The sequence below is a fragment of the Onychomys torridus genome, chromosome 3, assembly GCF_903995425.1.
Source record: "Onychomys torridus chromosome 3, mOncTor1.1, whole genome shotgun sequence".
NCBI classification, from domain to species: domain Eukaryota; kingdom Metazoa; phylum Chordata; class Mammalia; order Rodentia; family Cricetidae; genus Onychomys; species Onychomys torridus.
The window spans coordinates 106,829,595-106,840,955 of NC_050445.1; the positions used below are offsets into that span (position 1 = coordinate 106,829,595).

At 46.4% G+C, this 11,361-nt stretch overlaps 1 protein-coding gene across 1 annotated transcript; it reads left to right on the forward strand.

The window, feature by feature from the left end:
- Mrps25 (mitochondrial ribosomal protein S25) lies at nt 1-9,572 on the forward strand. The gene is made up of 4 exons (XM_036181204.1): nt 1-196; nt 5,816-5,922; nt 8,285-8,372; nt 8,818-9,572. The coding sequence occupies exons 1-4, from the start codon at nt 63-65 to the stop codon at nt 9,002-9,004; spliced, it is 516 nt and encodes a 171-aa protein (XP_036037097.1). The 5' UTR covers nt 1-62; the 3' UTR covers nt 9,005-9,572.
- The last annotated feature ends 1,789 nt before the right edge of the window (nt 9,573-11,361 follow it).

An 11,361-nucleotide genomic window follows, 5' to 3' on the forward strand; every position in this document is an offset into this window, starting at 1 on the left:
TCCCGAGATTCCGCGCGTCTCCGACGCGCGGGTCCGCGGCAGGAGACGCTGCTGTCGCCACTATGCCGATGAAGGGCCGCTTCCCTATCCGCCGCACGCTGCAGTACCTGGGCCGCGGGGATGTGGTATTCAAGGAGTCGGTGAAGGTCATGACCGTGAACTACAACACGCAGGGGGAGCTAGGCGAAGGCGCCAGGTCAGTGTGGGTCACACCCCGCGGGGTTCCGTGAGAAGTTGACGCGGTGGAGGCCATCCCGACAGATCCGGGTAGGAACCCGAGCTCCACACCATTGGGTTACGGCTCCAGGGCTGGCAGCTCGTAGAACACGAGCCGCTGTGTGGCGCGGGAAACTTTCGCGTTGGGAGGGGAGTGGTAAGTTTCCGCGCCTGTGCACCCCATGGCTCGCTGCAGCTTAGGACTGCTAATTGAAAGGTTTCGTTGACCCGTTAGCATCCTCGATCAATGCCCTGGGCCCTTCAGTACTCACTGAACATTTATCGAGCACTCCAAACGCCAGCTTCAGTACTGGGAGTTCCAACAGTGCGGGAGAAACCAGGAATGGGTTTGTGGGACGTATCAGAATGAGAGAAAAGAGTAATTCCTGGTCGGAGAGTGGTCCGGTCTTGACCTCAAGGGAGCCAGAAGCTGCCTCCTAGCCAGTTTCTCTGGTCAAGTAACCCCCAAGAGCTAGGATCTGCTGGCCTGGGAACTGTTGGGGTGAGGGCCTGGAAGGCTGGGTGCCGGTGGACCAGAGAGCTCGAGCTCTGCTTTCTTGTCAGGGATTCATACTTTTAAGACGAAGCTCTCAGGATGCAGAGCGTGATCATTTGAGTGACAGGCCTGTGTGGTAGAAGTCCAGAGCAAGAACAGCTGAGGCCTCTCCCTTAACTAGTTATGTGACCTTGTGGTAGGTAGTTCGCTCAACTTCTGACCGCATTTTTCTTAGTTGTAACAACACAAAGTCAGTGTCTCGGGGGTGGGAGTGGATGGCGGGAGATAATAAAGTACCTGGCAGAGTGCAGTAGGTATTGACCTTGGTCACTGGTTCTCAATAAGGACTATTCTAAGATTCTTGGTGCCAGCTTGGTTCTAGTATTTGGCTATGCTCTGGTTTGTTTGCACAAGGTTCTGTGACGTTGGGACATCACTGCTTTGGGACAGGAAGGAGCAGAGGCCTGCTGAGAGTACGTTCTGCCTTGAGCTTTTGAATAGTGTGCTTTGGGAGTCTTCAAGTCTGTATTTCCTCTCCAGAAGCAGGACTTGGAGCTTTTCAAGTTTTGAGGTTCATGTAATTACTTACTCAGAGCTTCGTGTGTGTGTGTGTGTGTGTGTGTGTGTGTGTGTGTGTGTGTGTGTGTGTGTGCACATACATACACTAGCATTCAATCAAAGGTCGTGTTTCTAAGGAGCTGGCAAACTTGTTTTTTTTTTCTCTTTTTGAAATAGGATTTCTTCCCTGGGCCTCATGGATTCAGCTAGGCTGATCAACAAGCCCTGGAGAGTTTCTTGTCTCCATCCATCCTAGTGCTGAGATTGCAAGTACCACCATACCTGATCTTCCTTCCTTCCTTCCTTCCTTCCTTCCTTCCTTCCTTCCTTTCTATTTATTCTTATCTTTCTCTTTCTGTGTTATATGTCTCTCTGTGTTTATTCCCACCGTGTGTGTGTGTGTGTGTGTGTGTGTGTGTGTGTGTAGTTTTTGTGCAGGTGGCTGGCCTGCAGAGGCCAGAGGGTGTTGGATCTCCTAGACCTGGAGTTATAGGCAGTTTTGAGGTACCTGATATAGATGAGTATTAGGAACTAAACTCAGGTTCTCTGGAAGAACAGTAAGCACTCTTAACTGCTAGGTCATTTCTCCAGTCCCAATTAAAATCTTCTTTAAGTTTTAGTTGAGACAGAATCTCACTGTGTGTCCTTAGCTGGCTTGGAACTCCTACATAGACCAGGCTAGCTTCTAACTTAGGAGGCATCTTCTTGCCTCTCTCTGCTTCCTGACTACTGAGTTTAAAGGTATACCACCACACCTCACTGGCTTTTAAAAAACTTTGTGTGTTTTACCTCCATGTATGTATATGTATCACATGCATTCCTGGTGCCCACAGAAGTCAGAAGAGGGAGTCAGATTCCTAGAACTGGAGTTACAGACAGTTGTGAACTACCATGTGAACCCAGGTCCTCTGAAAGAGCAACGGGTGCTCTTAACCACTGAGCCATCTCTATAGCCCCCTAGCATTTTTTGTTTGTTTCTAAGTGGGTTCTGGGATTCAAACTCTGGTCTTCCTGCTTGTGCAGCAAGCACTTTACTGATGAAGCCATCCCCTAGCATACCCTTTCACTTTGTAGGTTAGACATTGCTTGCAGAATTGCCCTGCTGGAAGAGGAGTGTGGTTCTCATGGCCATTGCCACTGCTCACACCCACATCTGCATCCTTTTCAGCCTGTCCTCCCTAGAAGGTTACTTCTGAAGTTCAGAGAGAATATGAATTCTCTGATAATTTAAACACTAAGAATATTCATGTTACTGTGACTTTGAGGGAAAGAGAATACTATGATTAATTTTCTGGTTTAACAAGTCCTTTTGTTTTTACTGGCAATTAATCATTTCATTTTTGTCATTTGATTTAATTGCAGATTCTGTCCCAGTTGTGATAGTGTCTTAAGTGGTTTAAGGTGGACTTTCTGTTGAGTCCATTTCATCCCTGACATCATTTTTAGATGTTTCAATCTGGATTGGTGGTGTAGGAACCTGATGATGACCAAGAGGTTCTTGGTCATACACTGAGGCAGAGTTGTTCCATGCCCTGGGCCTTGCGACTAGAAGTAGCAAACCAGGATATATAGCCAGACAGTGTGTCTCAGGCCAAGCTTCTGTTCCATGGATCCAGAGCCTTGTCTGTGGGTGTGGGAGAGACAGCAGACATCAGGGATGCCTTTGAGTGAGGGCATTTGAGGAGCCTTCATTAAGTGTGGACAGAAATGGAGAAAAGCCACCTTGAGGGAAAGCATACACCTAGCATAGGCTGGGCAGGTGAGGGAAGGAATGTCTGTTGGAGCCTGAGGAAACAAGGGGTCTGTCCCGGGGGCTTTCAGGCTGGTCATGCCAGGAAAAAAAGTAGCTGTCTTTACCTATCACTTCCTGTCAGCCTTTTGAATCCAGAAGCCAGACAGAAAGGTAGTCCTTATAGTAGGCAAGCTAAGGGTGGTGGGGACTCAGTATGCAGAGCCAGTGGTGGCCTAGATTTTACTCTGTGTTGTGGATAGCATATATAACGCTTTATTGTTCTTTTGCAGTTCTGGGATGGAATCTTTAGTCTGCTCTTTCCTGTTGCACCATGCTGATCTGAATTCTGTAGCCTCAACATCAGCATCTTCGCCTTCTGTCCTTCTGTTCTGTTTTGTTCATTCCAATGCAGAGGTATCTACAAGGGGAATGAAGTTAGAGTCAGGATGCTTTAAAGCTTCTAGTCATAAACTGACTGCCAGACAGGTTAAGGCAGTTCACACACACCTCTCCTCTAGCCCAGAGTTATGTCAGTTTTATTGATGATAGGTACAATGCTATTTTATTTAATGTTTAACAGATTTTTTTTAATGGTTTGGAAAATGTTAATGCTTTTTGTTTGAGCCCTGTGTAGCCCAGGCTGGCCTTGGACTCAATCCTCCTGCCTCAGGCACTGGAGTGCTACTGGGATTATAGGTGTGTCACCACACCCATTCAATAGATGTTGAATTCGGTTTTTTTTTTTGGTGGTTTTTTGCCATGTAAATATTTTTAGTGAATACAAAGTTATCTCATTTCAGCCTTCTACCATTCAAAGTTTTCTTTCATTACACTCCTGTAATACTCATAACATTCCTTCTACACAGTGCTCTCTCTAAGGAGCCTCCTCAGTAATGTGATCACTGGACACATGGAGATGCAGACAGCCCTGTGTGCACAGGACTCTGGGCTTGGTGCTGGGGAGTTCTGTGAATGCTCTGCAGGAAGCATTGGTTTGCTTTCCTTAGTGACTAATCATGAGTCCTGATGCTTACGGAAGTGCAAGTGTTGGGGACATACCAACCCTCTGTTTCTCCTCACTTTTCTGGAGGCAAGTCCCTCTTACAGTCTGTGACAAGTCCTGGCCTTTCTCCATGGAAAAGGCATATACACAATTTCAGGGAAAGACACTTACCTAGGTTCACATAGGTTCATGTGTGGTGGTGTGAGTGAGAGTACCCCACCTAGGCTCATATGTGAATGCTTCGTCACCAAAGAGTGGCACTGCTTGAGAAGGATTGGGATTAAGAGGTGTGGCCTGGTTGAAGTAGGAATGACCTTGTTGGAGGAAGTGTGTTGCTGAGGTTGGGCTTTGAGGTTTCAAAAGCCCATGCCAGGCTCAATGCCCTTTTGCTTGTAACTTGCAGACCAGATGTAAGCTCTCAGCTCCTTCTTCAGCACTATGCCTGTCAACATGCCACTGTGCTCCCTGCTACGATGATAATGGACCAACCGTCTGAACTGTAAACAAGCCCCCAATTAAATGCTTTCTTTTAAATACTCAGGAGGCAGAGGCAGAGTTATGGTGTCTCTTCAGATCAATAGAACAGTAACTAAGATAGAAGTTGGTACCAAGAACTAGGGTTTTGCCATGGTAGGCCTGACCATGGCGTTTGTTGGAAGAATATGAAAGACTTTGGGACTCTGGACTAGAAATGCATTTGAACACTTTGAAGTGATGCTCAATGAGCCACCATAGCAGAAACATGAAAGAAAGTGGTGAGGAGGGCACTATGAACTGTGGGGGCCCAGCTCAAGAGGATTCAGAGGGGAAATAGCAGTTGGCCTAGAGAGCATTGTGATATTTTGGCAAAGAATGTGGCTGCTTTTTGTCCTTGTCCAAAAAATCTTCCAGAGGCTAACTTGAGATTTGGATTGATGGTGTTGGCAGAGGAGATTTCAAGACATAGTATTGACTGTATCAAGTGGTTATGCAGATCTACAATGAAAAAGAACAAGTAAGGCAAAGAAAAATATAAAATGTACACTTTGAGGAGAAGAGCACCAGGATATATAATGATGGAGCCACATCCTGTGTTCAAGAAAATAAAAAGTTTAAAGAAAAGCCCAATGCTAAATGGAATTAAGGGAGTGGTGACCTCAGGGCAAGACACTACTCTGCTAATCCTGCAACAGTTCCTGTGAAAAGAATAAGCCTGATGGATTTCTCTGTTTAGGAACCACTAACCAAGCTGGGTGGTGGTGGTGCACACCTTTAATCTCAGCACTCAGGAGGCAGAGGCAGGTGGGTTTCTGAGTTCAAGGCCAGCCTGGTCTACAGAGTGAGTTCTAAGATAGCCAGGACCACACAGAGAAACCCTGTCTCGGAAAACCAAAGGGGTGTAAAAAAAGGAACCCACCAACCAGTCAAGGCTTATGCAAATGCAATCTTAGAGGGGCCAGGCTTCAGCCCAGGCAACAAGAACTTGACAGCTTTGCCCATGTAGTTCTGGATTTAGTCAAGCAGGAATCAGGAAGGAGTTATGGAAGGTTAAAGAAAACTGTGGAAGCCAGGCCAAATGCAGGGCAGTTCCTACATGGAGTTCCTGAGAGCCCGTTGTACGAAGCTGTGAATGTGAAGCCTGGGTTGCATTGTAGACCCCAAGATGTAGAAGGCTGCTGGCAGGGAGTGGAACCAGCCTAAGAGAACTAAGTGTCAACAAAGCTGAAAGGAGTTGGAGATCTGGAGTGCTCTGACACCAGACATGGAGATGCACATGGGTTCATTTCTAGAAGGCTATTTATTACATGGGTTCATTTCTTGCCTTTTGCAGGAAATTTGTGTTTTTCAACATCCCTCAGATCCAGTATAAGAACCCTTGGGTGCAGATCATGCTGTTTAAGAACATGACACCATCGCCCTTCCTGCGGTTCTATCTAGGTGAGTGAGGCATAGAAGATCACCTGCCCTTTTCCAGTCCTCTGTGAAGGTAACAGTTGAGCTATCTAAATAGCACTATGGCCTTTGGCTTCCCTTTCCAGGTACCCAATAGCTGCTGAGATCTGGACCCAGCTCCCTCACCTGTCTCTCTCCAGCTTATCTCTCTGTGAGTTCAAGGCCAGCCTGGTCTCCAAAGCGAGTTCCAGGAAAGGCGCAAAGCTACACAGAGAAACCCTGTCTTTAAAAAACAAAACAAAAACAAAAGAATGAAAGCAGATATCCTTGGCTGGGGATGTATGTCCTTAGCTCCAATGGTAGAGTGCACTACACTGCAGAACTTCAAAACCAAATATTCTTTAAGCCTCGATTTGGCCCTCAGGCACCTTAGTACCCCTCAGTGCTGACCACAGTCTCCTTTCTGGTCCTACCAGGTGTCTTGTGGGGGCCTGCTTGCTTGTCCTGATGCCGGGTACTAGCAGCCCATTCCAGGTTCTTGGATAATGAGTAGAAAGTACCACAGGAACAAGGACCATTATGCATCTGTATATGCTGTACATAAGGAGTGTTGCTGAGGGGCAGCTTGGAGCCAGATGCTGGGTAGTCAGAGTCCATGGGCAAAAACCTTTGCCATGTGTGTGAAGGTGTTGTGTGTATGGGGGAAGACAGCATACACAGGAAACCAGCAAGAAGGTTGACTAGTCCTGTGGTGAAGGAAGACAATCAGCCAGAGGATTTTGTGTTCTTAGGGCCTTCGTGTGCTTTCTGGGCAAGTGTTGCAGCTTGGAGTCACAGCCAGTCCTGGATAAGGGATGAAGCCACTGCATGACAGGATGGGTCTATAATGAGAGCCAGGATATGTCCCTTTCTACAGGGGCAGTAGGTTAGGACTTTTTGTTTGAGATAGGATTATGTAGCCCAGACTGGCCTCAAACTTGTGACTGAGCCTTTCAAATGCTGGGGTTAGATATGTCTACTATAAGCCTTCCTGCTTTGCTTCTGAATCTCATGTGGACAAGAATCTCTTGGGAAAATTTCTTTTCCATTTCTGGATGGTAGTGTCAGTGGGAGAAAAAACCCATCCCTGGCTAGGAGCTGTACTAGGATGTGGAGTTGCCCTCAAAACTCTGCCCATAACATAGCAAGGCCATCTGCTTGTGCTGGTAGTCCCTTTGCCTGCCATGTGCCCTGTGGGAAAGGCTAACTATACCACAGGGCTATATCTCCGTCCCTAGGAACCGTAACCCAATGCAAGGAAGGCTGGGAGGAGCCTGGTACATTTTCTTTTGCAATTACCTTTTGCATACATTGCTTTTGATAATCATCTTAGGGTAGAACCCAGGGTCTTTTAAGTGCTAAGCATGTGCTCTACCATGCAGCCACATCCCACCCTTTCAGAGACAGGGTCTTGTTATATTGCCAAGCTGACATCAAGCTCCTGCTTCAGCTTCCTTAGTGCTGGGACTTCCAGCTGGAGGACCCCAGCTTCTGTTGATTTGTTGCAGTGTATTTTCCCTGATGTCAGTCTCATCCAGTCAGCTATTGATGAGCTCTGCGTGAGGTTAAAGCACTGAGACCTTGAAAAAGATTTGAGGATAGCAGGGAAAGTGGCATGCTGTTGGGCATGTCTCTGTCTTGGTTACAGTACCTTTAGCTATAGAACTTGGGAAGCAGACACCCCCTTATCTACTTTGAGCTGTACCCCCAGCTTTCCCATTTCCTTTCATTTCAGACTTGTAGTTTTCATTTTCATATGAATTGTAGACTCATTTTATTAAGCATCCACAAAAACGGCATTGTAGAGATAGGCAGATGTCTGAGTTAAAGGCTAGCCTGGTTTTCATAAAGTTTTAGGACAGCCAGGGCTACACAGAGAAACCCTGTCTGGAAACAAAAATTGCACTGTGTAGGGAGGGGCAACTGCAGTGATCTATAGAGGCATTTTTCTGTTCATGTTTTTAAAAATGGAAAGCAGGAGGGTATCATCAGTTATGCAAAAGTTACTGGACTGGGGTGATGGCTCAGCAAGTAAGAGCACTTACAATTAAGAGCAATTAAGGTGCTCTTCCAGAGGACCCGAGTCAGTTGACTCACAGTTGCCTATAACTCCAGCTCTTGGGAGTCTGACCCTCTCTTCTGGACTCCTGGCACCTGTACTTTCATGTGCAGATGCACATACATACATAATTTAAATTAAAAAAATTGAATTCTACTGCAAAAAGCAAATTGGAGATCAAGCTGGTCTTGATTTGCTAATTGTCCTACCTGATAAGGCTACCAGTTTGTCACACTTGGCAGTGCCAGCCTGTTGAGACTGAGAAGTATGCCTGAGTCAACTCTCCTCTCCTGTGCCTCTTGTTTACAGATTCTGGGGAGCAAGTGCTGGTAGACGTGGAGGCCAAGAGTAATAAGGAGATCATGGAGCACATAAAGAAAATTTTGGGCAAGAAAGAGTGAGTTACTGGGTTGACCTGACAGGAGCAAACCTCAGCCCCAACACTGTGAGGGTGAAGGGGATGTACAGGGAGGGTGTGGAGAGAAAAGGTTCTCTAGTCCCAGTTACTACAACACCTTGGGTGGCAGGATCAATTCAGGCCAGGTCTTTCTGCTTAGCAGATGCAAGCTGAAGTCACTGAATCTTTTGTTCACTCCCTTGCTGTGATAGTGGACAAAGGTAGTCCCTGACCTGACATGTATGCAGCTAAAAGGAAGCTAAGATCCTGCTCTTTGAATGAGGAAGGACAGGAAGAAAGTGAAACCAAGAAAGTTTCTGAAGACTCAGGCTCCTTTGCCCTGCCCCTGTGGGATGCTCCAGTGGAATGCTTCCCAGTGCCTTTCCTCTCACATGGAAGAGGCTGCCTGTTTGGTCATGCTTTGCTACTGTGTGTTCCTTGGCAGGGAGACCCTCAGGGAAGAGGAACTGGAGAAGCAGCGTCAATCTCATCCAGCCAACTTTGGCCCCCGGAAGTACTGCTTGCGGGAGTGCATGTGTGAAGTGGAAGGTCAGGTGCCCTGCCCTGGCCTGGTGCCCTTACCCAAGGAGATGACAGGGAAGTACAAAGCTGCTCTGAAAGCCAGCACTTAGGTCTGAGCAAGGTCATTTGGGATGGACTGACGGAACTCTCTGAAATGGAAAAGCCTGTTTGCACACCCATTTAAAGGACATGGGGAGAAGGCCAGAGTTGTCAGCTGCTGAACAGATGTCAATAAAAGATTTAGTCTTCCTGTACATGGTAAGCCTGATCCTGCTGTCACAAAAACCATATGTAGCAAAAAGCTTTGGGCTGAGGGTACAAGGCAGTTTGTCAGTAATAGTCCTATGACTGTCCCCTGATTCTTACATTTAGTCTCTTCCTCCAGTCCCCACTCTGGAAGCTCTTGAGGGCTACTTTATCCGGTTAGCCTGGAGCTGGCAGAGCGAGTGTTCTTCCATGTAGGTTCTTTTGGACTTAACAGTACAAGGCCCAGTAATCCTTGCTTCCTAAGGAGTCCACATCTGTGGGTGGAGGGGTGCCAGTGGTGCTCTGTTGGCTGTAGCAGGGATCTTTCTGGCCTTGAGAGTGAAGATACCACCTAGGTGGTAACTTATGGAGCCCAGCTGACTTGATTCTCAACCCTTGCTTACTAGATTAAAAAAGTATGTGTGAGACTTCTTACAAAGTGCCTTCCTACTTATTTTCCCTAGCTGTCATTGCCATTTTGGCTATGCCAGCTCCATCCTTCAGTGGGCAACAGAGCCTTCCAAGGTCATTTTAATGTTTACCACAGACCCCTTGGCATTTAGACATATAGGTATGAATTTATGGGGCATAGCAAAGCAGTGGCTGTTTAAAACTGCCCAAGGCCCTTTAGACACAACAGAGCAGGGCCATTGCCCTTCTCTACTCAGACCCAGGTCACTCCCACTCTTTGGGTCCTCACCTCAGCTCAGCTTCTGAAGCTGGCATGCTTAGATTTACAGAATCGTGCCTTTCTGCCTTCTGCTCTGGTTTGTGATTTTGCAGCAGACCTGTGTGTTCAGGTGGCTTGAAGGGGCTGCAGTGAACAGGTGCTTGTGGCTCTAATGTATAAGGGACAGGAATGCTTGATTTTAGTCCTGACCCTGGCACCTGCCAAAGTTGTGGCAAGGGTACAGGAACATATGGGCAGCTGCTAACTTCTACAGAACCACAGTTACTGATGGCTCGGACTTCTGTGAGGAAACAAATGGCACTGGGAAAAAAAAATCATCTCTTTAAATCTGTTTTTTTTTTCCCTATACAGGAATGACAGGTTTTTACACACATGAAACTTAACTGACCACACAAGGACTTGAGTTGACATGATGGTCGTCTGAAGTGATAGTTTTCATATTAAGGTGTCACTGTCAGCTGTGAGCTCTGTCAGGATCTGATGTGACCTCTGAACCCTCAACTATAAAGGCCAGAAGACCTAAGAGCAGTTCATTCAACTATTGAATCTGAGGACATATTTTTTTACTCCACAGCAAATACCTAGTATGGGGGTCTGACACCTGACTGCATACCTATATGTAAAGACCCACCATGGTCTGGAAATGTCTATGTAGGGTCCTTAACTTCATGCTGGATGGCCATGGAGAATTGAGTCTGAGTTTTTCAACCAAACTTCATTCCAACTGATGGAGGTCACCTTGGCCAAGGTTAAGGTGTTGATGGAAGGCAGAGAATGGGCTCAGGCCACACATTACTATTTTGTGGGAAAAAAATGATGAGCAGTACACATCCTAGTCTTTAATTTACTTTAATAGTATAAACCTCATGTAGGTAGTATTAAGCCACAACAACAAAGCCACATTGAACAGCATTTAGTAAAAGGCGCTCATAACCATGCACAGCAACTCTCTACACAGACGACGATGCAGATTCTCCTTCAGGACTGAAGACATTGATTAGATAGAAAATTCAATTTAAAAAGAACATGCGGGTTTTAAATGCCATCACATAGCTCATTTACACAGGGAGAAAAGCTGTACAAAATGGCAGCTCTCCGCAGGTTTTAAACCTGGAATCAAAAGGTAATGGCATCCATGGTGTTTTCTATAGTGTGAAGGGCAGAAGTTATACAACCAGTCCCAAGAAAATTCCACACTAGACTTTCCTTTAAAAAGGGGAGGAGGGGGAGGCAGATAATGCACTGTATCTTAACAGAGAAATCCAAACTACAGGTACAAACTAGTTGGTACTATGAAAAATGTGCAGCTTTTCAGTTACAAAACTAGTAGAACACTGATTTACAAGTTAATTGGGAAAACAGACTAGAAAATATTCCAGCACTTGAGCTGTGTGTGCGTCGGCATCCGTGAATGCGCGGGCTGTTGGGATGACAGCTGACGATGGCACTTTCCCGAAGAAAGGCCGTGTGTAATGTGCACTCTACACCAAATGTCACCCAAACACTAAAACTTAACAGTGACATAATGTT